The sequence below is a fragment of the Rhincodon typus genome, chromosome 34, assembly GCF_021869965.1.
Source record: "Rhincodon typus isolate 14 chromosome 34, sRhiTyp1.1, whole genome shotgun sequence".
Lineage (NCBI taxonomy): Eukaryota > Metazoa > Chordata > Chondrichthyes > Orectolobiformes > Rhincodontidae > Rhincodon > Rhincodon typus.
Genome location: NC_063365.1, coordinates 14,155,216 through 14,183,010, shown reverse-complemented (window position 1 = coordinate 14,183,010; position 27,795 = coordinate 14,155,216). Strand labels below are relative to the sequence as shown.

At 39.6% G+C, this 27,795-nt stretch overlaps 1 protein-coding gene across 2 annotated transcripts in view; it reads right to left on the bottom strand.

Annotated features, from left to right (window-relative positions):
* LOC109914705 (calcium-activated potassium channel subunit alpha-1-like) overlaps positions 1-27,795 on the bottom strand; it is a 100,520-nt gene that overhangs the window by 35,396 nt on the left and 37,329 nt on the right. For both annotated transcript variants that reach the window (XM_048616441.1, XM_048616440.1), the window contains exons 3-6: positions 26,617-26,730; positions 14,075-14,158; positions 13,320-13,450; positions 5,012-5,206 (exon numbers count right to left, since the gene is read on the bottom strand). In XM_048616441.1, coding sequence (XP_048472398.1) covers positions 5,012-5,206; positions 13,320-13,450; positions 14,075-14,158; positions 26,617-26,730 — 524 coding nt within the window. The remainder of the gene's footprint in view (positions 1-5,011; positions 5,207-13,319; positions 13,451-14,074; positions 14,159-26,616; positions 26,731-27,795) is intronic.

Sequence of the window (27,795 nt, the reverse complement as noted above, 5' to 3'; positions counted from 1 at the left end):
CCTTCTTCAGAAGGGTCCAGACCTGAAACGTCAGCTTTCCTGCTCCTCTGATGCTGCCTGGCCTGCTGTGTTCATCTAGCTCTACACCTTGTTACCTAATGTGTCTAGTTCACTCTCTGTTAGCGACCAGGTTGTAAACAGCTTTAAAAAATATATATAACCATTTACTGGTTAGGTCGGTATAGTCCGTTTCTCGGTAAGTAACAAAAAAAAACTCTTACAAGATGCCTATTGCAGCCCCATGCCTAAGAAAAATTTAAACTTCAGAGCATGCTTGAGGCACTGCAGTTAGCGGAAATTCATCAGGGTCATTAATTCCAGCAATGGTTGGTTTGGTGGCAAATCAAACTCCTAGTTCACAAAAGCTGGCAGAAACCCAATTGGCACTGGACAAATTTGCTCTATGAATTTTTTTTAATTCTTCGCACAAACTTTGGGAGAAATGCACTGGAAATACAAGTGCAAGCCAGCAGCAAACACCAGGTATTTATCATTAACAATTATTAATGTTGGTGAAGAGCAATCTTTTTAATTGGCTGTTTGCGACCATTTGTGCTGAGCTGAAATCCAGGTGCTAGTGATTGCTTACTCACCAGAGCCAGCAACCAAAGTGAAAATGACAATGCACTTTTGAGGTTTCACTGTTCGAAGTAGGCACCAGATTCCAAGAACATGCATTCAACCTATTGAACCTCTCTAAAAGTATGAATAAACCTTCATCATATCTCATCTGCTGAAGCATTTCACGATATTTTCTGAGGTAATCCTCGCTGAAATACTCCCTTCAAGGTTTCTTATATATATTACACAAATCTATAGCTTGGAAAAAATCATTTCAGAGAATTAAAGAATGTGTTGCCATCTGAGTCTGTCAAGAGTAAACTAGAAAGAGCCAATCTTCTTTTTATTCGATAAAATATTTTGGTTCTAGTACCAGGCATTGATGAACATCAGCAGCAAGCAACATGAGAAAAGGAGTTACTACCCATGACACTGAAAGAGCTGAATTAACTCACAGTCAGAATGACATGATTGCTAAAGTACTCTGGGTTAATGACTGTATATCCATTAATGTCAATTCAGAATGCTCCCTTGACTGAAACCTTTGTGATATTCTTTTTCTATGGGATTGAATGATGATTTGATGGTGGTGAAATTAAAAACACTAATCTGCTGTGGATTGGCACTTAAAGGATCAATTCACAAAGAAAATTTTAAAGCACATTTACATTCTAATAGTCTTCTTTACAGACTAGAGAAAGTATCAAATAATTGATGGCACACTGAACCCCTGTATTTAGTAAATCATGTAAACTCCAAAATATTCATTTTTGTTCAAAATAGTCTTATTCTTAGTACTTCCAGGTTCACCATTTTCACAGAAAGGACACAAGAAAATCAATATCTCATATCACTTTTGCACATTGTGACTTCGCATTTATGTTACATTTTTCACTCTCCAATCTGCTCTCATAATCCTGCCATAAGATTGAACAGTCTTATGAACATTGCGTAAATGATTTATAAGTCATAGAATAGTCAATAGAAACATTACTTTTGTCTCCGTTCCATTCTTACTTCGGCTACTCCTCCTAGAAAGGGTGGACAGGTGCCATCTCTATTACTGGTCAAGGAAAGAACTTCTGTCCAAGACAAGACTGGTCCTTTCTTGACAATCCACACCTCCTCCTCTGGAACTGAACGATGTGTTCCATGTCACTGTTCCATTCAGCAGCTTAACTACCGGGCTTCAAGCACAGGAACTGCATTTTGGGGAGTCAAATTCTCAACCACTTGACTATCCATGTGTTGTCATAGAGTTTGGCACTGCCACAGATCTGAGTTGATCCAGTTTTAGCAAAGAATATATGCGACACCTTCAGCCAAAACTACCACTCTAAAAGATCATGTCCAATTTTCTACATTAAAACAATTTCCTAATCTATTCCATATGTCTTGATTTCTTTAGTGCCCAAATTTACATTGATCTCAATGAGCATCCAACACTCTTTGTGTTAAAGAATTTCATAATGCTCAGCGAAGTAATTTCTTCCCATTCCAATCCCAAATGCTGATTTCTTAACCTTAAATTATGAGTTCTGATGCTAGACATGCCAGCATCTACCCTGTCATGTGCACTAGGAATTTTATATATTTCAGGATATCTATTTCTCATTTTGCTCCTGCAAATTTTGACCAATCAACCATAAATCAATGTAGTGAATTTTTGTGCACCCTCTTTAAAGAATATCCTTCCTTGGATAGGGAAATCCAAATTGTACATAGTCCTCTAAAGGTCTGACCACACTGGAACTTCATATAGTGCTGTTTTAAGGAAATTGTATTGAATTGAAAAACTATGAGATAGAAATGGTTTTGTATTTTAGTGACTGCATGGTGGCTAGCACTGCTGCCTCACAGTGCCAGGGATCGAGGTTCGATTCCAGCCGCGGGCGACTGTCTGCATGAAGTTTGCGTGTTCTCCCCGTGTCTATTTCCTCTGGTTTCCTCCCGCAATCCAAAGATGTGCAGGTTAGGTGGATTGGCCATGCTAAATCACCCATAGTGTTCAGGGATGTACAGGCTAGGTAGATTAGCCTTGGGAAATGCAGAGTTATGGGGACGGAGTAGGTGGGTTGGTCTGGGTGGGCTGCTCTTTGGAGGTCAGTGTGGACTCGATGGGCCGAATGGACTGCTTCCACACCATAGAGATTCTATGATTCTAATTGCCCTTGAGAAGTAGTGAGTCACCTTCTTGACCACTGCACTTCATGTAGTGGAGATACTTCCATTGTGCTGGTAGGGATAGGATTCCAAGAATTTGATCCCAGGAATCAGGTCTCGGTCCAGGTCCATTTTGCTGCTTTTGGACATGGGCTGATTCAGTATCTGAGGAATTGCGAATGGAGCTGAACATTGTTCAAGCATCAGCTAGCATCCTCATGTCTGACCATATGATGGAGGGAAGGTGATTGATGAAGCACTTGAAGGTGATCAGGCTAAGGACACATCCTTGATGAACTCCTGCAGGGATACCGTGAGGCTGAGGTGACTGACCTCAAATAACCACAACCATTTTTGTTTGTGCTAGGTATGATTCCAACCTGTGGAGAGTTTGCCTCAAATTCCATTGGCTCTAGATTTGCTATGGTGCTCCGTTGTTTTGATGCCACACTTGATTAAATATTACAATATTTAAAAGACATTTGAATAAGTGCATGAATAGGAAAGGTTTGGAGGGATATGGCAGATGGGACTAGTTTAGTTTGGAATTACGTTCAGTGCGGACTGGTTGGACTGAAGGATCTGTTTCCATGCTGTATAACTATGTTCTTGATGTCAAGAACAGTAACTTTCACCTCACCTCAATTTCAGCTTGTGATGACATGGATTGTGAACTTCACCAGAAAAATTCTCTTAATTATTGAACTATAAATGTTTGCTGTTGGAATATGAAGAAAATTCATCATTCAGTGGGCTATGTTCTTCAAGTGGGGTGCAGTGCTAAATGATTTGATTCATTGGTATAGCTTCACTACTGTACTTAGTTTTGAAAATACAACGTATCAGATACAAACTGGCCGACATTCACTGAAAATGAGCATTTTCTATTTACAATGCATTATATCAGGTACTAACATAATAACCTTTTCATATTCTTCATGGGTGAAACATTAAAATACATTTTTTGCTAACTTTCCCTCTTCTCTTTTGGCCCTTTTGGATACGACTCCATGACTATCAGCTACCCATTCATACATTCTTTAACTGCGGGCTCAGTCACCGAGCAGTTCATTCAGCAGAAGGACATTGGAGACAACTGTTTCCTGTCCTCACCAACATCCGGTTCTAGCATGGGCTGTGAAATAGGAATCAGATCATAAAATCATGTAATACAGAAGAGGCCTTTTGGCCCATTGTATCTGTACTGCCAAAACAAAGCTAAATCTACACTAGTGCCACTTTCCAGCACTTGGCCCATAGCCTTGAGTGTTACGACATTTCAAAGTACATTTCAAAGACATCTAAGTACTTTTTAAAGGTTGTGAGGTTTCCTGCCTCAACTAGCCTCCTAGGCAGTGCATCCCCGCCACACTGGGTGAAAAACATTTTTCTCAACTTGCCTTGAAACCTTTTCCATTTCACTTTAAAAGTGTGTCCCTTTGTTATTGGTCCTTCAAATAAGGAATAGCTGATTTCTACCCATTTTGTGCATGTCCCTCATAATCGTATACACCTCTACATACAGATCTAGAAATCCTGAATGACTGATTAATCGTAATCCAGGGGCTTCCAGACTCTATTGCCCTTTACAATAGCCGGTTTCATCTAACTCAGTACGTGTTCAGGGTCAAATTAACCGTAACTTCACAAATTAGCCCCACAACAGATGGTTAACAAATGAGCCATCAAGGGTGTATTTCTAGGATTTGATAAAAGTTATTAACTGCAAGTTCTAATTCTCTTTGTGTTACGTGTGACTCCATTCTCTGACCAAGAGAATAGTGAGCCAAATGCTGTCAGATCTCCCTCAGCCTTTGATCACTTCTTGTGGCATTTATGGGCATGGCACAGCGAGATCAGTTTGTTAGTTTTCTCTCTCTCACTGGGAGAACTGCCTGGCCATGGCTCTGCTTGTCCCTTCCCAGAGAAAGGGCTGCATTACTAAGCTCCATGACACAGCATATTTAAGCACCGATGGCTCAATACAGTAAGCAATGTATTACTAATCCATTCACAACAAATTCCAAATTACTTATTACAATGTGTTAAATTACACAGAATTTAGACAAACACAGGCCACTCAACCCAACAGGTCTGTGTTGGTGCATATGGTTCCACACAAACTTCCTATTTCATGTAACCTTATCAGTTCTCTAATCCTGTTTCCCTCATGTCGTGATCCAGCTTATGCTTAAATATACATAAATTGCCTCTGCTGAGTAATAGTACTAGATACTTTTCATTGGAACACAGTGGCATACTGAGCAAAATAATAGATTCACCTTACCCCAAGGTCTGCAAAGGGCCCATCATACAAAGCCAACTGTGCGACGCGACACCTGTCTCTGTTTGATAGTGTTTGTGGTGTGCTGTAGCCACCTCTCAAGGCATTTTCTTCAGCCAGCATTGATTCCAGCTCTGGCGTGGCTCCCCCTGTTACTAATGTCCGTATCAGAGTCAGGATATTGTCATTGAAGTATGTCTGTGGAGATAAAACAAACTCTTTAAGCGAACGCTATTAAAGTCATCACCAAAGAAATTCAAATTACGCTTTTGAAGGACTTTGTGCAGTTAAAACTAACGTGCTGTCACTTCACATATTTTATCTGGGAAGTGAAAAGACAGCAGACTCCAATTACTCTGTTTTAGTTGTATGTCCCATTAGGTCCTTTCACTATATATCTTTTCTTCCACACACAAATTCAGGTCAGTTTTCTTCTAGACAGAAATTGTAATGATTAATTCCCTCTATAATTGCTGTTAGTGGCAATGCAAAGTCTCCCTCTCTCAGTGTTAACTTCACAACCAATATGAGGCTGAGAAAGATACAAAAGTAGAAGACTCTGGACAGGTTTACAGCCTGTATGAGCTAGAGTGCCTTTTTTCCTCATCACTGATTCAGCTGGGAACAGCCTTTATGCTGAGAATGTCGCTGCACATTACCACATGTATACTCTTGCAGTCCTCTCCTGCTATCACATCTTGCAGCTTTACGACATGAGCTGACAGAAATCAGACTTAAGGATGTATCAATTAAACATTTTGATTATTTTTTAAATAAATGGATGATGAGGGTAAAGTCCCAGGTGGTCTTGTTTAAAACACTCAAGTGCGCTGGCAAGCACAATTTATTAGGTGCACAGCTACTTCGAGATGACAGCCTGCCAGCATCTATAACCATTCCGTCCTGTCAGGTAAACAATCAGTCTTAGAAATATTTACTTAATGTCAATATAATAAATTTAAGCTTCATTAAAGATGATTGTTTTAGTAAAGGAGGCACTGTCCCTTTTATAAGCCTCCACAGGCTATATTTAATACTGTATAACATCCTCATTACAAAATGCTCTGGCTTTCTCACAAAGTTGAATGGATTTCCAAAACCATACAAGGACACGGGATATAGTTCCATGGGCACCAGCAACCCTCAGTCGTTTTGTTTGAGTGGAACCTTTTTAAATATTTGTTTAAAGAGAACCTTAGTGAGGTATTTCTCCCACTGGTAGCCTCTTAGCTTAGGCCAATTTCATCTTAACCATAGGTCTGAAGATATACACTTCCCCACAAGAACTGACCATACCAGAGTCGGTATACTGGGTGAAAGATTCCCAGAATTCCCTTCCTTATTTGGAGGCACACAAGGCATAAACGGCAGAGTCTGAACAATTGCCCTGATTCATTAGGTAACAGACTTTACAATTAAAATGCAATCCTTTAAAATCTGCTGGCTTATTTGATCTTTCATAACTCTAATTATTCTGCCACTAAATTAAAGATGTGCCATGTGAAAGTACGAGGCCCAACTGCTGCCAAATAAAAAGGTCAGCATATAATTACTATACAGGGTAAGAAGGTGACAAATGCAACGAAGCAACCCAAGATAAAATGACTTTCTTTTTGTCTTTAAGCAAAAGTTGTTTTGTACATGTGGGATGAAAGTGTGATGTTTGGTGAGCAAGCGTGTACATGCATGTTGACCACATTAAAATTTATTGCAAGGATGAGGGGTATTGAGTACATTTAAGACTGAGATAGATACGTTCTTGATTATCAAGAGGATCAAGGGTTACGGGGAGAAAGCAGGAGAATGGGGTTGATTGAATGGTGGAGCAGACTCAATGGGCTGAATGGCCCAATTTCTGCTCCTACGTCTTATGGTCTTATATAGGCGCTCTAGCTCGTACAAGCTATAAACCTGTCTTCTACTTTTGTATCTTTCTCAGCCTCATATCGGTTGTGAAGTTAACACAGAGAGAGGGAGAATTTGCATCGGTTTCTTACCAACTTTCCATCTGAGGTTGTGTCAGATACCAAAACCACACGAGCCCTGATATTAACTTGGGGCACAACTGTCATGGGCGGTATGCATGGGATGCCATATGGCAGAAAAAAAAATCCCAGCAGACAGTTCATTGCAGGTCAAGGTCATTTTAACTGTGGGGATTCACTAGTGGAAAAATATTACGACAGCAGATGCGAGTGGAAAACCAAGTGCAAGGTTTGCAACCACCTGGAGACCTAACGAAACAACTCCTAGAACAAAACAAGTATTAGGAGTTGAGGTGGGATGGGATGGGTTTCGGAGCCTCCAAAGCACGGTGGTTAATGAGATAGAGTAACTATGTTTGATGATGTGTCAGTATGTCAGATTTCAGCAGTTAAAGTGAAGTTGCAGCATGACTGGAATCTTCAGGCCATTTGGAATCTCAAGCTGGCCATCTGGTCAGCTGGGACAGCCTTTTCTGCTCAGCAAAGCTGGTGTTGAGCAGGAGTGCCTCAGGAATGCATTGCTCATCCACCACCTAGCTTAAAGCTTGACAGCGAAAGCTACTAACCCTGTGAACTGCCCGAAATAGAAAAGCCCAAGTCTTGCATTATTAGAAAACTTGCTATTTTGGGAAAATCAAAATTCTACTGTATTAATTTTGAAGGTACCTCAGTCTTGTTCATTTTTGAAAAGGAAACCACAAGTGTAAAATCTGCTCCTTTTATTACGACAAGCAAATCACATCCTGTCAATCACAGTGTCAAGTCTTTCAGCACCAGTTTTTGACTCTGTGATTGATTCAGAAATAGAGTATCTAGCTTTGCAAGAGAAATGTCACCAAGTATGATAACACCGCCGTCTTTGTAAGGAGAGACAGGACCTGTAGAACATCGATCCCGGCTTCATTCACACACATCCTTAAAAACAAAATGCATTCAGGAAGTAGAGGAAGTTTGCTAAACCACATTTTTCAGAAAAGGTTTCCCAGAAACAACTGGAGATAATAATGGAAAGCAGAAATTACCAAACAAATAAAAACCCTGGCTTAATTTGTCCAGCAAAAGTGCACTTGCCGGTTAGCATCCACGCCCCCGTATCCAGCTTCTATATTCGCATACACTTTAGCTCTGATCATAGCCTGCTTCTATTCTTACTTGCGCCTTTGATGGGCAAGAAAGGGTTGAAAATCCTAATGACTTGAGAACCAACCATGAGAAGTGCCAACTTCTCCACCATCACACAATATTAACGATGCTGATTCAGGCCCTGGCTGCCAACACTACCAATACAAATGGGGACCACTTAAAATTCAGGTGTCATTGTATAATGATATAAATTTAAGGCCTGCAACAGAGTGGGAGCTTTGAAACATGGCAGGAGGACCAAATGTGCCAGAAAAGGTCAAGGTAAGTTATAAAACTGTGCCTGTCATTGAAATTCTTGCGGTCCCTGCAGAACCTTGAAAAGGGCCTTCCTAGTCCCAATCCCTACACACCCCTGATCGTTAGATATTTCCCCATGATCAGACTGCCCTGATTACTGTATTACATAAAAAGAAAAAGAAACCATTCTCCCTCCCCAAGGCCATTTGGGGTGGCAACATGACAGAGTGGTTAGCACTGCTGCCTCACAGTGCCAGGGACACCCCTGGTTTGATTCTAACCTTGGGTGACTGCCTGTGTGGAGTTTGCAGCTCTCCACATATCTGCTTGGGATTCTTCTAGATGCTCTGGTTTCCTCCTACGGTGCAAAGATGTGCAGGTTAGGTGGACTGACCATGCTAAATTGCCCGTAGTGTCCAGGGACGTGCAGGCTAGGTGGGTTAGCCATGGTAAAAACACTACCATGTGGGGGTGCTGGGTTTGGGTGGGATGTTGTCCAGAGGGTTGGTGCAGACTCGATGGGCCGAATAGCCTCTTTCTGCACTGTGGGAATTCTGTGATTCTATGATTTGCAGGAAACCCCTCCAGTCAAAACCTCCCTCCTGCTCACGCAGCTAAGTTAGATGATCTGCCTTGTGTCATAGAGGACTCCACTCGATCTCTTTTAATGTCACTCAAGCATTATATTCTGCACAACACTACTGCTGACTTGGCTTTTTTCTATTGATTCATTGCCCTTTCCGTCTCCTCCCAGCCGCACAATATGGACTTCTTTGTATATATGACATTGCAAAGCTTCAGGGAATGAAATTTCCAAGAACCAGCAGTAAGGTTAGAAATAAATTGAACTTTTGACAGTCATCACTCCTAGTGAATCTTAAGAACCAAATCTTTGGGACAAGTGGGCTAATCTCAATAACCTGACATTTAGTCTTCCTCAATGCACGAAACATTTATACCACAGGACTGTTTCACCAACAAGAAGAAGACAACTACAGCTGTTGGCAGAGATGAGAGATGGCTGGCAACAGATGGTTGTATCTCTGTCACACTTGCCAGCTGTCCACAGAACGTCACCTTATATGAAGACAGTTGGCAACAAACATTAAAAAAAACTGAAAAATGTAAAAAAAGAAAACATTTCTATGCTTCATTCTGAATAGTGGGGAAGGCACAAACAATACAGATCCCACGGAAAATATCGAATTGGTGATGACAGCCATCTTTAACAGCCCCTACCAACAAAAGCCAGGAATCATGTGGAATGGCCTATAATCAATAGGAGCCGCCATGGTTGGAAATGTTGGAGCAATTGAAACACAGAAAAAAGAGCTGATTTTACTTTGGGAACACGCAGCAGGATATTGAGTGCCCTCTGCTCAGCCAGTAAAAACAATGAGCAGCTCCAGGGATCATGTGATTGTAAGTGAATTACAGACCCACAGCTCTTAGTGAAGCAAGCTCAGCATTAACATGTGACAGCTATCTGCGATTTGACAATGCTGTCAGCTGAGATGATAGATGAGAGTTGTCTGCTAATCATCAACACCTTTGTTCAATGTGAAATGTTGCTTGAATGATGTTTTGTTCTAACTGTTTTTCAAAACCAAGCAAGAGCCCAAATTGAGACATTAAATCAGCATAGTGTTTCAATGCCCAGAAATACCTCCTCGCTGCTGGCATTTTTTGGACCATGTCAGCCAACAAAACGTATATTACTCCAGTGTGGTAGCACACTGGAGCCCACACAGCTTTCAAGGATCGTTATTTGGGTGGCTCAGTGCTGCAGTGACCTTGTTAAATCATCTAATGTGCACAGTACAGCTCCATTTGATGGCAGTATATGTGAAAAGTGTGTTGACAGAAACTTCACTTGGCTGATACTGCAGCAAGTCAGATTGTCTGATCAATCTGACAGATTCATTTATAAACTTTTGCCTATTAGTGCAACTTGGATTCAACTTAAATTTGCATCTGTTGCCAGCACTGGATTTATGGATTCTCTACTTTTGTTGTTGTTGTGTGGTACATTACACCATATTTCTTTCAGAGGCAGACTCAATTGTTGTAGAAAACACATCAGAAACAATGCAGTGTTTTTTTCAAAGAAAACCAGTTCTTTAAAGCACAAAAAGCCAAGTTCAATATTTCATGCTCAAGTTCACAAATTAACGATCTCTCTGCATTTTGCTTTAAAATTCACAGGAATTTGCAGTTTCTGTGCTCATACTCTGTATAAACTAGAGATTGCTCTAATGCCAGAATAATGGGGCTATACTTCACAAATTGTCAGTTGCATTTACATCTATGTCAAATGGAAATGAAACCATGCCTGTTCTACTTAGTGGAAAGTTCCAAACATCCTTGATCTGAAGGTGCACCAAATACTGAAGAGTGAAGGAAGGTCCCATCCACTATAGCTAGTTTCTTACTGTTCATATATAGCTTTACGATCCCAACCATCTCCTTCTCTTGCCCGACTCATGGTAGCTCATGGTTTCTCTCACTACACACTATCCCATCCTACTGTTAATTAAGCAACATTAACAGTTTGCAATTACATAGCACCTTTAACCTAAGGTTTAGGAAAGCAACCCTAGAACATTTCTGAAGAAGGGTCCAGACCTGAAACGTCAGTTTTCCTGCTCCTCTGATGCTGCCTGGCCTGCTGTGTTCCTCCAGCTCCACACCTTGTTACCTCGAACTTACAGCCATGGCCACCAATGATGCACTAATATTAATCAGAGATACTCGGGGCCAGAATTTAAGGAACACAGGATGTGGGCATGGAGGAGTTTATAGAGATAGGGAGAAGTGAAGTATTGGAGGGATCTGAAAACAGATATGAGTACTTTAAGATGGAAACATTTGTAATCAGGAGTCAATGTAGAGGGAGCACAAGAACAATGGGTTAACAGGGCTCTGATTAAGAAGAAACGTTTTAAATGATGTGCATGATGTGGATGTGCTGTTGAACTGTAGTGACTTGAAACAGATTCTGAACCGTTAATTAAACGAAACTTGCGTCTCCTTTCTAACAGAGTTCTCCACACCCTGCTTCTGCAATTTCTAGAATGCAGGAATGTATGAATGATTAAAGATTCAACAGGAGGCAGTCAGCCAGCCATTTTAGGTTTGTTCACTCCACTCACACCAATTGTATGATGCTTTGATCTCTCTGTCCATAAACTCAGTGTCTGCGTGCTCTCCAGGAATTCATGGGAATAGTAATTTAGATGTTTCATCAGCATCTGGGCTCAGGCAGTGACAGTCATGAGATGCTCTGGTGATGGTGGAAATATACGGCTCAAAACTCAACACAGAGGCAAGTATTTCACCAAGACTGTGGACAGTCTGATTCAGCCAACAGACTGTTGATGGAGAATCTCAACAAAGGTTCTCTTTAGTATTGCGTATTATGCTTACTTTATATTCACCTTAGGGTGCTCACTGACTATCCCTCTAACTCAGTATTTCCTATCAAGTCGTTCTTTAAGAGCTTCCTCAATCTTCAAGCTTTTGTTTAGCTGTCCTGATATCTGATTCAGTGTTAAATTTTGTCTGAAAATACTCCTGTGAGGCACCTTGAGACATTTTTAAAGGCACTATATAAATGCAAGCTGTTACTCTTGTTGAGCATTCATGTGTTTGCTGGAATAGCCTGAAATGGCTGCTGAATGAAATATTTAATGTTCAATAAACTCAGGCCTTGTCCTGACAAATTGAGAGGATGGCTGTCAAAGGTGACTCTTCCAGCCATTACATTTCAGCTGCATTGGAGCACTTAGCTAACTGAGTTCCATTATTTCTGAAATCCATTCAGTAAGAATCACCGGCTGACTTAACTGTTGTGCACTCTTATTATTTTGAAGAGATGCTTTGAAAGCTTTTGATCGTTTTCAAAGTAAACCCAGCTTTCTACACTTGGCGCTTTATTTTGAGAAAACAAGAGCAGCCCTTAAAGCCGTAGGTTTTGTTACAATCAAGGGCCTCAAAGGGTCAATCCTGCGGTATATTTCTCACAGTTCAACACCACCATAAAACTTTACACTTCAATACTTTTACTACAAATTGTGTTAAACTAACAGGCCAGTTACACTCTGCAATTTGCATCAATTGTGAAGCAGCTTTGGCTTCAAGCTGACGTGAACTGCAAACTTCAACACTGGAACAAAGTTGTCCAAATTGGACTGAGACCAGCAGTGTGAATGGGCCTCGAGGTAGTGTGCTTTCCCACTGTTTCAGTGTCCAGCAGCTGCACTATAATAGCGGTTAGTATGAAGGGAATTCTAAACATATCCCTAATGGTTGGACTGACTGCTGGGGAACTTCTTAAAAAAAAACTTTATTTCCACCTTTTAATGCAAGCAACTATCCCGTTGGCTCTTAGTTACCATTAAAATTTAACTGGTGTTTGAATGCCTGTAAGCAGAGCTCAAGTGCTTCAGCTCTTCTGGCTAAGGAACGGTGTGGATTCAGCTGCAAAACTTGCATTGCTGATCCCTTAACACTTTGACCAGGTAATTAACTCAGACTGCTATCTGTAATATCACGCTGCACCCAAAAGTCCAACACCATTGCTTTTTTTAATCTGAACGAGAAGGACCAGCTCTTTAAAAATCTGCTTCTTAATTAATTGAAGGGATGCCTTCATTTCACATACAATTCTAATGTTGTTACTTGCGTTTTACTTTGGCCACCTTGAGCCATAGCAGCAGACTTATTAAAACACACAGCATGTGAGACCTTCAAATGCCCAAAGGCTTGACCAAACCCTGCCAAGCTTTGGGTTTTAAAAGACCAACGGATCTGTCAATGAGTGATTTACAGCGAAGGGTCTATTTTTAAAAATTCCATATCAGATGAGCTTGTGAATTCAAGTGCAAGCAATAGAGGGAAGAGACTGAACATGAAAAAGAAAAGCACATCACTCTGCTTTTACTTACAGCACTCATTAGGGAGTCTAACACACTGACAGCGAATGCTGTCCCGCATGCGAATGGCTGTGTCAAATACAGCTCAGTATCTGGGTCATCATCATCATCTTGGTCCAAGAATTGAACATTCGAGTCATTCACTGGAGGGATCAAAAGGAAAGGTAACAAGTTATCAGTACACATTCAATAGGTTATAAGGCATAATGGAAGTTATTGAACAGTCAACATTAGCTTTAAGAAATCGGAAATTGTTATCTATTAAGATTTTGCTTTAACATATTACAAATTTCAGTGCAAAGTGCAAAGCATAGCAAGCAAGTAGAAGTTATTATTTCTTTTACAACCCCTGAACTTTGTCTTCAGAGCAAATCTAGCAAAAATAAACAGTTTGAAAGAAGGTTTGATCTGAAGTTTTGTTTTGATTTTTTTTCCCCTCTATTCAGGCTTTCTGTGAGAGCTGTGGAAAGAACTGTCAATCAACATGACAGAGGTTGATGAATAGGCTGAAGCTGCAGAAATGAACTGCAAGCAAAATACTATGGAAACAGCTGCAAGGACAGAACAGTGAGGTCAAAGAGCAAGAGATATTCTGTGAAAATAATAATCGTTAAAAATAAATTAGAAGGACACAACTAAGGCAGCCAACCTCAATCATAGCCAGCAAAAGAAAGACACTAACACTGAAGAAATCTCTCTCAGCCAAATGAAAAGAAGTAGTGATGAGTTAAGTGAAACTGTGGACAAAGGAGAAAGGGGCTGCTTACCCAACTCAGTTATCATTGGTATGTTGGCTCCAATGTTTTTTTCCTGACTGAATGAAACCAAAGGGAGCAATTTGCCAGGTTTAACTAATAATGAATGAGAAATTGGTAAACAGGAGAGTACAAAGGCACAAAAACAACATACAGGTAATAACTTCAAAGAGCACCAAAGTACAGAACCGAGTTCATTAAATATTTACTATCACAAGAAACAGTTTCTAAGCAAAGAATAGCTTTTCATTAAGTAGATATCAAAGACAACAGGATTGAGCATACATTAAAAAAGCAGTAAAAATCTTTGTCTGAACATCTTTAAGAACCACTATATATCTTTGCTAGCCATGTGGGAAGGTTTATTTTTGACATATTCTTCCAATTTTCTCTAGTCCTTTCTTGAAGGTACCGAATCACAAATCAATAGCACTGCCCATCTTGCCACACTTCATCCACATGGTACTTTATTTTTAAGGCCAGTGGGTAAAGCAAGTTGTTCATTTAAGGGATATCACAGCCAAATTTGACATGGTTTATGTCAATGTAAAGACTTGACTATCCAAAGGAAACATACTGGAGAATGAACAGAAGCAGGGATACTGGCTGACAATTTCCCTTCCTAGATTTCTCAGCTGAAATCAACAGATGCCACAGACGGGAATGTGGTACAAGATCTTTATACAGTAGGTGGTAGAACTACCTGGATGAATTTTCCCCTGTTAACCACCTTCCCCCCTTCTCCTTCCCCTCCCCTCCACTCAGAAAATACAATACTTTTAAAGAAAACGCTTGTTGTCCTTGAAAGAAAAACTTCAAACAAGTTATTATTATGAAAATTACCATTGTCAGTTAGTTTCTGTCAGCAGAAATCACACATCACACATGTATAAACAACCCCTGCCAAAATGCGCAATATTTAATAGTCAGGTGCTCAGTGACTTGCTTTGCTACTGAGAATACAGATTGTGTGTGTCAGTTTATGTGAACTTGAGAAAAATACCAAGGATGCATTCACACAGTGTGAATATTTTAGATGGGAGTGTGCTATTTATTGTCCACACAATAATGACAGCTAAGGGCTCATGTTGGGGAATGATTAAGTAATGGTGGCCTCATCACAGGAAAACATGCACAACTAAGGACATTCATCTCTGTTTACCAAAGGAGACTTCGTGTCTGGACAAAGGAGCACTTGGCTCAAATGCCTGACTAGTAATTAATTTTATTTTCTCACTTCAGGTGCCTCCTGGCTAGAATTCAATATGGAACAGGATGCCAACCTGAAATGTACTAATGCCTGTGGCCACAACCAGTGAATGGATCTCTGATGAGACGCTGAAGTTCTCCCTTAAACGAACATTTTGGAAAACCTCTCCAACAATAGAGATGGAATCTATTTATGTGATTACAATAGAATGGAAGGAACAGTACAATATTCTATTTGTAAGTCAAAAACAAAATAATAATTGACAGGCTACTTCATATGTATGTGTATGATTCAGATATAATGGCACATTTAATTCAATGACCACGTCTTTACTCATTAGAAAATTCAAAATCCCTCTTTCTCTTCATGCTCAATAGGTTGCTTTCTTCAAAACTCCTTCATTGGGGATGAAATATTAAATCAGTGAACATAGTCTTGAGTGAACATGCACTCTCATTACTCCAACTTGAAAATATTTTGTCAAATGTCCAGTTGGCAGCTGTGGGAGAAGGGTTGCTCTGAGGCCCTCACTGCTTTAGTATATGCCCTAACTAGATAGTGCATTCATAAAGCACCCAAATGCAGCAGTGATCTGAGATGAAAAGCTAGCTTACATTGTAGCGTTATCAAACCAGGTGAGAAACCTTTTGTAGCTCACTGAAGTGTGACAACAGCAATTTGATGTCATTTAATATTTCTGCAATTTTTGCAAGATGACAGGACCCGAGACGCCAACTCTATCATGTAAGGCAGAGATAAATATGCAAGTGCTGAAGCAAAGAGTGAATAGATTTTGTATTAGGTTGTTTCGACACAAACAATTACAGAGAATATATACAGAAGTTTTAGAATTGTGGCAAAACTGCTAGATGTACACAGCATTATGATATTAGTACATTAAAGAAAAGGGTACTGCATGCTACATGTGTCATGTAATATACCCACATTGGACATGTGGTCAGGTCATCAATACATTACAAATGATCTGGACTGTAGATACAAAGAACAATAAATCAGTTAGAAAGAAAAGCACAAGGGGAAAGTTCACATTGACAAAGATCGAAATGGACACGTTTGCTTTGCCGCAGCCAGTCTCTTAGAGGGTGGACATGAAAATATCTGTATTATAAAAAGGGACACTGTTAATTCTAACATATACATAGGATCCAAGTTTTGATTAGTAAGAGATTGATTTTGCTTATAGAAACTGAGGTTCATTGGTAAATTCATAGAAATGTCTCGGCAATGGCATGTTAACTTCTCAAGTCAACTCCAGGATGACATGTGAAGCTAAAATCAGATGGAAGGAGGTTAACATGCTAGTCAGAAGTTGTTTTCCCTGGAGCCTAAAGATTAACCAGCCTGTCTCTGTTACGTTGGAAGTCAAAAGGCTATAAAAAACCACAGATGACTGTAAAGAAAATTAGTTCTGGATCAAGACTGTAGAACAGAATGCAAATGAATTATCATGTTAAAGTCAAGTAAAATGGCTCACAAAAGTCAGACAGCATTGTGAATTAATTATTTTAATATATCATTAGACAAAGCTAAGTTGAATCTGATTTTAACATGCTACTACATATGTTTACCACACTGTGACAAAAAGGAACTTAATGATTCGAGCAAAGCTATGTTTTAGCTTGTTTGCCTTGGACTTCCTTTAGCGAAACCGATGAAACATGCATGCAAAATAGAACGGTTCCAAACCAATGAACATAGGTGTTTAATTGTTATCTTGCAGATTAGGGCACAAGTGAAAACAGGGCAGTGCAAATCAAATCTCTGTTGCAAATATCTAACTCATGGTTCATGTCTTTTTGGTATTTAACTTTCAATTTTAGGAATAAAAGCTGAAAAGTAAAAAAAAAAAATGCAATAAGTGCAACTAAAGCACTAGTTGGGAAATGGTGCTTGAACAGGTTAAACACATTTGTATAACTGAATTAAACTAGAAGAGATTGTTTTGGGATTTTATATTCATTCAGGAGGTGTGGATTTCATTGCCTGGACCAACGTTTATAGCCCATCTCTACGGGAAAGTGGTGGTGAGCTGCCTTCTTGAACCATTGAAGTCCATTTGGTGTGTATGTAGCTACAATGTTGTTACGGAGAGAATTCCAGGATTTTGACCCAGTGAAACTGAAGGAGCAGCAATATAATTCCAAGTCAGAAAAGTGAGTGGCTTGGAGAGGAACTTGTAGATAGTCTTCCCGTGCATCTGTGGTCCCTGTCCTAAATGATAGTAGTCGTGGGTTTGGAAGTTGGTGTCTAAGAAGCCTTGGTGAATTTCAGCAGTGCATCTTACAGATGGTCCATACTGCTGCAACTGAATGTTGGTGATCGAGAGAGTGAATATTTTTGGATGTGGTGCTAATATGTGGGTTGTTTTGTCTTAGATGGTGTCAAATTTCATGAATGCTGTTGAAGCTGCACTCATCCATGCAAGTGAAGAATATTCCAACACATTCTTGACTTTTGCCTTGTAGACAGTGAACAAGCTTTGGCAAATCAGGAGGTGAGTTATTTACTGCAGGATTCCTTTGACTTGCTGTTGTAGCCATAGTATTTATATGGCTAGTCCAGTTCAGTTTTTGATCAATGGCAACCCGAAGGGGGTCAATAATGGGGGATTCAGAAATGGTAATGCCATTGAATATCAAAGGGTAGTGGTTAGATTCTCCCTTGTTGGACATGGTCATTGCCAGGCACTTGCATAGCATGACTGTTACTTGCCATTTGTCAGCCCAAACCTGGATATTATCCAGGTCTTGCTGCACGTGTTGTGAAGATTTGATGTGCATCTCACAATTCTGCACCTGAGCTAGTTATCAAATGGGTTTGAATAGAAAAAAAGTGAAGTCATGAGCTACGTTCAATTTTAAAATGATTTTGCTGAAGATTGTGCCATCCAGTTCAAGTGTTCAAAAGACTGAGGGGGACTGGTTAGTTCAATTGGCCAGATGGCTACAGTATGGTTCAAAATAATGCCAACAGCACAAGCTCAATTCCCATTCGAACTGAGGTAAACTTGGAACCTGCCTTTGCTCCTGCCCCATGCTTGACATGATGCTCCTCAAACTATGTAACCAACTGTTTCCCTCCATTAGAGATGCCTACAGTCCCTCATGAACTGCGGCTTATTATCTACCTACATGGCTTCCGTAAGGGGAATTGAATCAACTATTGATTCAGCTAAGAATAGAAAAATGCATATTCAGGTCCGAAAATGACATAGGAGTTATCGGTCACCTTTGTCCCAAAATAAAGCTAGGGGGAATTGGCTGAGCACATGTTGGTCTAGTTTCTACATTTCTAAGTGGTTACTGTATAGACTGACACAGTTAAGTTGCCACGGCAGATGAACACCACCATATGAAGCTTCGTCAGGGCTATTGAATAAAATTGTTTTCGCTAAACCTGCTGCATTACAATAAAAGTAAAGTTCTCTCTTTGTTTTGTGCTTTATATATTATATCCAAATAATACATTTATGGTTATTAAAATAATTAAGAAGAAAAAGCTGCAAAATCTTTTAGATATTATTCGTTAATTAAAAGCATATTTCAAGTAATTCCCAATATTCTGAGAATTTGTCTGAAAAATAATATAAATAACGTTTTCCAGGGATTACAAATTAAGTGTCTCTTCACCAAGAATTACCTGCTCCTACTCCTTCGATATATATTGTCTACTGTTGCCTTTCATGTTGTTTCTTAATTAGGTTCAAGCAACCCTTCATCTTAACTTGATTTTCAATCTCTAATTTTTTTAATGACTTTTGTGAGAGGCAACTGCACTGGAACTGAAAGTGCTTCACTTTCAACATCAAGTGCTGCTAGGTCAGATGGAGTACAGGTAATGAGTTAAGAGGATATAAAACTCCCTCTTGTTCAACTAACAATAGGAGCTGACTGCCTCTGTGCACTAGTTACAGCAAAAATCATAAACTTTTTCATGACTTCATTGGATTATTGTGTGGAGAGAATCTCTCCGAACTTTTGAGAAGAATTCTATCATTTGGATAGGTACATGTATAGGAAAGGTTTGGAGGGATACAGGCCAGGAGCAGGTAGGTGGGACTAGTTTGCTTTGGAATTATGTTCGACATGGATTGGTTGGACTGAAGGATCTGTTTCCGTGCTGTGTAACTTTTTGACTGTGTCAAGGCAGGATTTCTACTTGTTGATCTAACTATCTCCATTGGGCTGACTGTCGTAGGCACTTTAGAAAATAGAACATAGAACAGTACAGTACAAGCCCTTCAGCCCACGATGTTGTGCCGACCTATTATCCTACTAAGGTCAATCTACCCTACCCCGCATATTTACGATCCTCCATGTGCCTATCCAAGAGTCACTTAAAAGTCTCTAAAGTATCTGCCTCCACTACCACTCCCGGCAGTGCATTCCACACACCCAACACTCTCTGTGTGAAGAACCTACCTCTGAAATCACCCCTATACCTTCCTCCAATTACCTTAAAAATTTATTTCACTTTCATCCTTTTGCTCACAATAGGGTGAGGCTCTCATCTTGGCAAACTTTGATCTAGAGGTGACGATTAGTCCAAAATGTATTCTGTGCCCTGTGAGTTGAATCTTTGTCAACTAGTTTCATGCTGAAAACTGCTAAGGGATAATTAAGGATGAATTCCCCCAGGATGGTCTAATCTCTCGTGGGGATGCTGCTACTCACCTCGAAGCAGCTTCTCAGTGAGGCGGCTTGGGTCATTGCAATCTGAGATCACCCCGACAGAAAATGCCGCACTGACAGTGCCTGCTGCTGGGAGGCATTACACCTCCTAATCATTGGGGCATGCCCACCTGGCACCAGCAGTCAAAATCATCTTCTATCTCCTCTGAGAGCGCACTAATAGATGAACGTGTCCTCTCATTACCCTTGCAACCGGAGCAGCAGCCAAATCCCTCTGCTGACCCATTGATTGGGCTGGCAATGAGACCAGCAAGCCCATCATTCTTTACTGAAGCAGCCAATTAAGAATACAGCACCACGAAGATTGCTTTCACGGCCCCACTGCCTGCCTGAACGGGCTTAAAAACCTTATCTGGTCCTGATATGGGGATGAACCCTGCTTGGAAAATCTCTGTTTAGATCTCTAATCCCCTAACCAGTCACAAGTCAGAAAGAAATACAGTGAATGATAAAGAAGGAAATCAGGTGAGTTAGATATCAGATCAAATTAGATAAAGAAAGTGAAATAAAGAGACCAAAAGAAAAATTGGAACGAGAAAGATAAAGGAGAAAAACTTAAGATTTAAAATACTTCTAACAACAATTTCCAACCTGTCAGAGTGAGACAGCAGAGTTTCACTTGTTCCCTTTGTGGGAATCCATGGCTGAGTCAGGAGAACAGAATGCCCTAATAATAGTCCTTATGCTCTGAAATAGCAGCCCTAACTATCCGCAGAAAATTAATTTGTATATATGGTGCAATGTGTTGTTGACAAGCTCCCATTTTGTGAGGCTAATGGCGTAAATTGCTCAGCATTTTGTGGCAATTTGCAATTCATTGCGGATCTCTTCTTGCCTCAAATTGCTGGCTTATTTACACACTATTAACTGCATGTGCCTTATTTTCCCAGCAAAATCTGGGTCAAAGCTATTCACTATGTTGCCCAGGCAACTTTGCTCATTAATGCAAAGACTCCAGAAACTATTGTACCTTTAAAAGAAAGTCAAAAGGTTACTGTATGTTTTCATCATGATAACCAGGTCCCACACAAAAAAGGAAAAAGGATTATTACAATTATTGAAGATTTCATATGACATGTTTAATATATCCTGTTCAGAGCCTTTATCATAACTAACTACAATTATATCCTAGTGAACTTGCAGTAATCATGTCACAGTGGTTAACCTCTAGTGTAAATACTGACATAAATGACTGCACTTCAAAAAGTAGTTCATTGTGTGAGACACTTCATAGATATTTTAATGTGAGAAGGTTTTAAACGTGAGTCTTACTCCTGTAGTGTGGAAATTAATCAAGGGTATGAAGCAGATTGTCAGCACCAGCACTGAAATAAACAGAACAGTATAGAGGGAAAATATTCTGAATTTCTATTTGACTATGTATAACCTCAACACAATTTATTACAAAATAACAATATAAAGTTAACAATCTGTTTGTAAGTGGTTAAATCAGCTAACACAAGCAATATTAATTAGATTTACCTAAACGTGCTGGTTAAGTCTTGCTTCCTGCACACATTTTTATCTCAAAACAAATGAAATAAACATATCATAAATATCCAGACCTACTTATATTAGCATGGCCTATTTATTCAAGGATTGCAGATGGTTGTTGGAGGGAACTTTTACCTAGGACAGATATGGCATTAAAGGCCTCATATCAGACCAGCTACCTCTTCCAATTTCTCTTCCCGATGACTTCAATGGAGGAGATTCTGGAGGGATTTACAATGAATGATCAATTCAATATTACTCATTTTGCACTACCATTGTAAGTTAAAATGAGACCTGTTAATTAGGAAATAAGATAACAAAGGACTGGGAATACCTTGAAGACCAAGGAAGAGAAATAAATTCAAAGCAAGACAGCACTTTTCTCAAGCTTGTGCCAATCGGAGAAATTATTGGGCAGAAAAGTTATATCTAGCCCATCAACATGGTCAGTTTATGCATAACTTGTTTTATATTTTAAGGAATTCATGAAATAAAACTTGTAATTTGTTACAATCAAAACACAGTTTTATGCTTGTGATGTGAAAGTTACACAAATTTGGTCTCATTGCACTTGAATGTTCATTAGTCTATTTTTCAGCAGACTGAAGAGGTATGCACGGTGACACAGGGTGGATTACTGATTTCAGTTCAGATATCAAGACGCTTTATTGTTTTGGTCCTTGGATTTCATCTTACGACAAATCATTGGGCAGTAAAGATCAACCTCAGACTGTAGAAGTTAAAAGATTCAAAGGACTGATAAATTAAACCTGAGAAATTGTGTGATGCAGGCCCAACATTTGTAATATTGCCTTATTGCAAATATCAATTTGGCAGTAATTTCACAAAAATAGTTTTTTCCAAAGGCATTTCTTACTCATGCAGGACACTATTTACATACTTTGAGGCCAAACTCATCCTTTGCAACACTGGGGACAGATAGAACCTGGGTACACAGTGACAATTTGTGTACCAAGAGTCTATGCACAGCTTGATGTAGCCATACATAAAGGTGCCTTTTCCCTCTTATTCAGAGTTTGTACATGGTGTCCCTGCGCTCATGGCCCATCTTTGACCTCCAGATGAAGTGCAAGATGACTCAGGTGACTGACATAATTGATAATTTCTAAATCACAACATCAGGCATAACACATTTCCATAGCACAAATATAATGATAACATTTCCTACTGACCTACATTTTACCATCATTAGGATATGAAAGGAAGTAGCTAGAGTGATAGTGAATGCACTAGTGGTAATCTTCCAAAAATCCTTAGATTCTGGATATGTCCTAGAGGACTGCAAACTACTAATGTAACACCTTTATTTTGAAAGGGAAGCAAATAGAAAACAGGTAACTATAAGCCAGTTAGATCAGCTGCCTGTTGATGGAAAAATGATAAGAGTCTGTCACAAAAGATGTAAGAGCATGACTTCATGAACGGGAACTTGTGCCTGACAAACTTACTAGAATTCTTTGAGGAATTCGAATTTAAATTTAGAATTCTGAGGCCATTCAGCCATTCGAGTCTGCTCCACTATTCAATGAGATCATAGCTGATCTGATAATCCTCAATTCCACTTTTCTGCCTTTTCCTCTGGATTCCCTGACTGATTAAAACCTGTCCATATTGGCCTTGAATATACTTAATGATTCAGCCTTGAAAACCATAAGACTTAGGAGCAGAATTAGACCATTCGACCCATTGAGTTTGTCTGCCGTTCAATCATGGCTGATATGCTTCTCAACCTCATTCTCCTGACTTGTTCCAGAACCCTTGATGCCCTTAACTAATTAAGCCTATTTATCAGTGTCTTAAATATACTCAATGACTTGGCCTGTACAGCCTTCTGAGGCAATGAGTTCCACAGATTAACCACCTTCTGGCTGAAAAATTCCTCCTCATCTCAGTTCTAAAGAGTCATCCCTTCACTGTGGCTATACTTTTGGGTCCTAGTCCCTCTTACTACCGGAAACATCTTCTGCATATCCATTTTCTCCAGGCCTCTCAGCATTCTAAAAGTTTCAATGAAAGCCACACCCCCTACTGCCTCATCCTTCCAAACTCCTTCGAATACAGACCCAGAGTTCTCAATCACTGCTTATTTGACAAGCCCTTCATCCCCGGGATCATTCTTGCCGACCTCCTCAGGACCCCTCCAATGTCAGCACATTCTTCCTTAGATACAGGGCCCAAAACTGCTCACAACATTCCAAATGCAGTCTGACAACAGCCTTATACAGCCTCAGTACTACATCATTGCTCTTGTATTCTGACCTTCTTGAAATGAACACTAACATTGTATTTGCCTTCCTAACTGCCAAAAGAACCTACATGTTAATCTTAAGAGAACTAGGAGTCCCAAGATTTCTGAAACCTTTCCCTGTTTAGAAAATAGTCTTCACTTCTATTTCTCCTACCAAAGTGCATAACTTCACACTTCCCACATTGTATTCCATCAGTCATTTCTTTGCCCGCTCTCCTAGCCTGTCCATGTCCTTTTGCAGCCTCCCCACTTCCTCAGGACTACCTGTCCCTCCAAATATTTTTGTTTCATCTGCAAACTCTGCAAAAATTCCCTCAGTTCCTTTGATTGTTAATGTATAACATGTGGTTCTAACACTGAACCCTGCGGAACTCCACTAGGCACCAGCTGCCACCTGAAAAAGACCCCTTTATCCCAACTCTCTGTCTTCTGCCAGTCAGCCAATCCTCTATCCGTGCCGGTACACTGCTCCTAACACCATGGGCTTTTACCTTATTTAGCATCTCCTGTGTGGCACTGATCTTCTGGCACACCACTAGTTACAAGTTGACATCCTGAAAATTTCCAACTCTTTACCTTCTATTAGTTAGCCAATCCTCTATCCATGCTAATATATTACCTCCAATACCACGGGCTCTTATCTTATTAATTTGCCAAATGCGTGATACCTTATCAAACAGGTTCTGAAAATCCAAATATATTACATCCAATGCTTCAGCTATCTTTTCCTAGTTATCTCCTCAAAAGATTCTAATAAATTTCTCAGGCATGATTTCCCCTTTATGAATCCACACTGACTTGGCTTGATCATAATATATATTTCTAAAAGAGACTCCAACATCTTCCCATCAACAGACATTAAGCTAACTAGCCTATAGCTCCTCGTTTTAGCCTCCTTCTCTTTTTATACAAAGGTATTACATTGGCAGTTTACATCCTCTGGGAAAGAAAAAGCCAAAGAACTGATGATGCTGAAAGTTAAAAACAAAACAAAACAAAATTGCTATAAAGACTCAGCAGCATCTGTAGAGAGACAGCAGAACTAACATTTCAGGTCCCATGACCCTCCTTCAAAACGGGGCCCAAAAAGTTAACTGCTTTCTCTCTACAGATACTGCCAGACTTCTGAGTTTCCCAGCAACATCTGTTTTTGTTTCCAATCCTCTGGGGCTTTTCCAGAAATCTAAGGATTCGTGGAAGAGTACTACCAGTGCATCCACTATCTTTGGCAACGTGGGCCATTGTAATACCTGCAAGCAAGTTACAGATCTTGTAGTAACACTGATCGACGTTAGGAAGATGACCGATTATAGGTTCAACAAAATCTATTTAAATATACAATACTATTGACACTAGGATGACAATTGGTCAGCACTGCACTTTCCACCTTGATTTGCAAAAGGTAAATGAATGACAGAGTATCAAATCTTAAGGGCTAAGGATTGTTTCGAAGTCTGAGCTGAATTTGCTGATTTTGGCTGGGGTGGACATAATTGTACATAATGTCTCCGAGTTCGGGGAAAACAGATGGAAGCAAGAGTTGAACTTAGAACCCCTAGGCCTGAATGACTGGGTTCGCTGCATCTTCAATAACATTCTAACATATATGGATTTGCTTCAGAAGTGAACAGTCATCTTTCAACCTTTGATCAGTCCAGTTGCAACAATCTGTATATAAACATTACAGCAGATACTCTTGAGCATAATGAATCTGAATTCTGTCCATATCATTGAACAATTAGCTACAGTAATAGTCAGTGGGAATGTCAGCCATTGACCAACAAGTCTATACTGCAGGCCCCAAGGCTGCAGTCTTGTATTTCTTACATTTGGCCCAAGATTTTAAAGCTTCCAGCTCCTGTCTTAACCAGAATAGCATTGTCTAACACATTTTAATGAAATCATTGCTCTTAGGTTCGTGGAAACATCCTCAAATCAAGCATTAAGAATATTGAGATGTAAACAGTAAGCCTACTTATACAACACATGATGTTACATTGGCAAGTTTTGTTGTGAGTTAAAACTGAACATTATTTTTGGAAAATTGGAATGCCAGAATTTTAAAATTTGTGCTCTTATGAATGCCACATCTCAAAATTTCACTGTATTATCTCAAGTCATTTTTTGATCAGGTAAAAGCAAACATTGAAGATAGACCTTTTTAAGTATTAACAGCTTTCTTTCAAATCATTCACACAATGTTGATACTATTGTATACAATAAGGCCGGAATTTATTGCCCAATTCCTAAATGCCCTTAAGAAACTGTTGGTTAACTGTACTCTAAATCTGCTGCAGTCCATGGAGAGAAAGTACATTCACAGCTCTGTAATGTAAGGAGCTCCAGATTATTGACCAAGCATTGATAAAGGAATGGCAATATATTTCCAAGTCAAATGATGTGCGACTTGGAGACAAGGCAGTTGTTATTACATTTCCATGGGCCTGGTTGTCCCTATCCTAGGTGGCAAAAGTAACAGATTTGGAAATTGCTGTGAAAGGAACCTTAGTGAGTTGTTGCAATGTATCTGGCGAATAGTACGCCCTGTCGCCAGATTGTAGTACTGGTGGAAGGAGTGAAATGTTTAAGATATGGATGTAGCACCAATTATCTATAGACAGAGTATGTGTGTGGCTTTTCTGGTATATTTCCCTTGAGCAGCATTAAAGTTTGCAAATACCAGCTACGAAAGCAGTCATTAAGCATGAAACTTAATCTTAAATGCTTTACTTGAGGGGACTGTTGGTGGATTGTGACAAATGGCAAATATGTCAAGTGATTGATATGTCAGTATGAGTAATACCCGCCCCGTTCATGATTAATGGATTGACAAAAACACAGCCAAGAGGAGGAAATTTGATCATCTTACCTAATTCAGTCATCATTGGGATGTTGGCCCCGGTGGTGACAGACGTTTGTCGGACTAGGCCATGGACTGGACTATTGTCAGGAGAAGGTCTGTCCATTCCTGGAGGTGTGAATCCTGGCCAGTGAAGAAATAGTTCAGTCAGAAAATCACAAAACCTCCCTTTGATAAACTTAACTGCCTTATTGAGAAAAAGAAAATCTAGATGCATTCTTGCACAAGTAAGTGATCCACCTAACCAATTTTCTGATAACACAGAGATTTACCTGCAGTAAGAGCAACAGACCTTGAGTCATACAAGTTTGATTATATAGCAATGATGAAAATTCCAATTTTTTTTTCCTGCTACAAAACCATAATTGAATAACGCGTGTACGTTAGCACAGTTGTTAGAATGTTACTTTATTTGCATAGCATCTCCAAAAAGAAAATTAAGAAACAGAAAAGTGTTACAACAAGCTCTCATTTTAAAACTCTCTGATGTGCCACATTTTACATTGTAATATGGGTTGCTGATAAATAAAGTATGCACAAACTCTCTGAGTTGCTACAGTCCCACCACTGAAACATAATATTTGTATGCTCCTGAAGGGAATATTATGGTGGAGAGCTACAGTACAAAGGAAGCTGTCAACATCTTAAGTTCAGAGAAATGGAATATGCTTTAAAGTCAAACAACCTCCCCTCACCCAAAATTGTTAAGAATTCAAATCGAAGTGGGAATATCAACTGATTAGACATCCCTCAATTTGGGAACATGTGCAGCACAGGAAAAATGAACTCCTGTAACTTCTTTTAAACCAAGTTCCCCCCAACCATCCCTCTCCTTTTTAATGTTGGTAGATCCGGAATTCATGTAAGCTTTTATTCCAAATTTATTTTTGGTTTGTTACATTAATGTTTCACCAAACAGACAAGCCCACTAGCAGCAACCTGAAATAATTTCATCAATAAAAGTCACTTGATACTTATTTAGTATTTACAGCTTCCCATCATGTTGCTGATATTAATATTACATGTTCTCCATTTGGGTTAAACATAGTGAACATAAAACCCTTTTTATCAGAAATGTTAACGTTCAGAGACCTAAAAAAAATCCCTACAAACATGCCATTTCTTTGAAGTCATGGAACTTGACATTTTTCATTTTCCTTGTTGACAAGTCAACACCTAAAGCCAGTA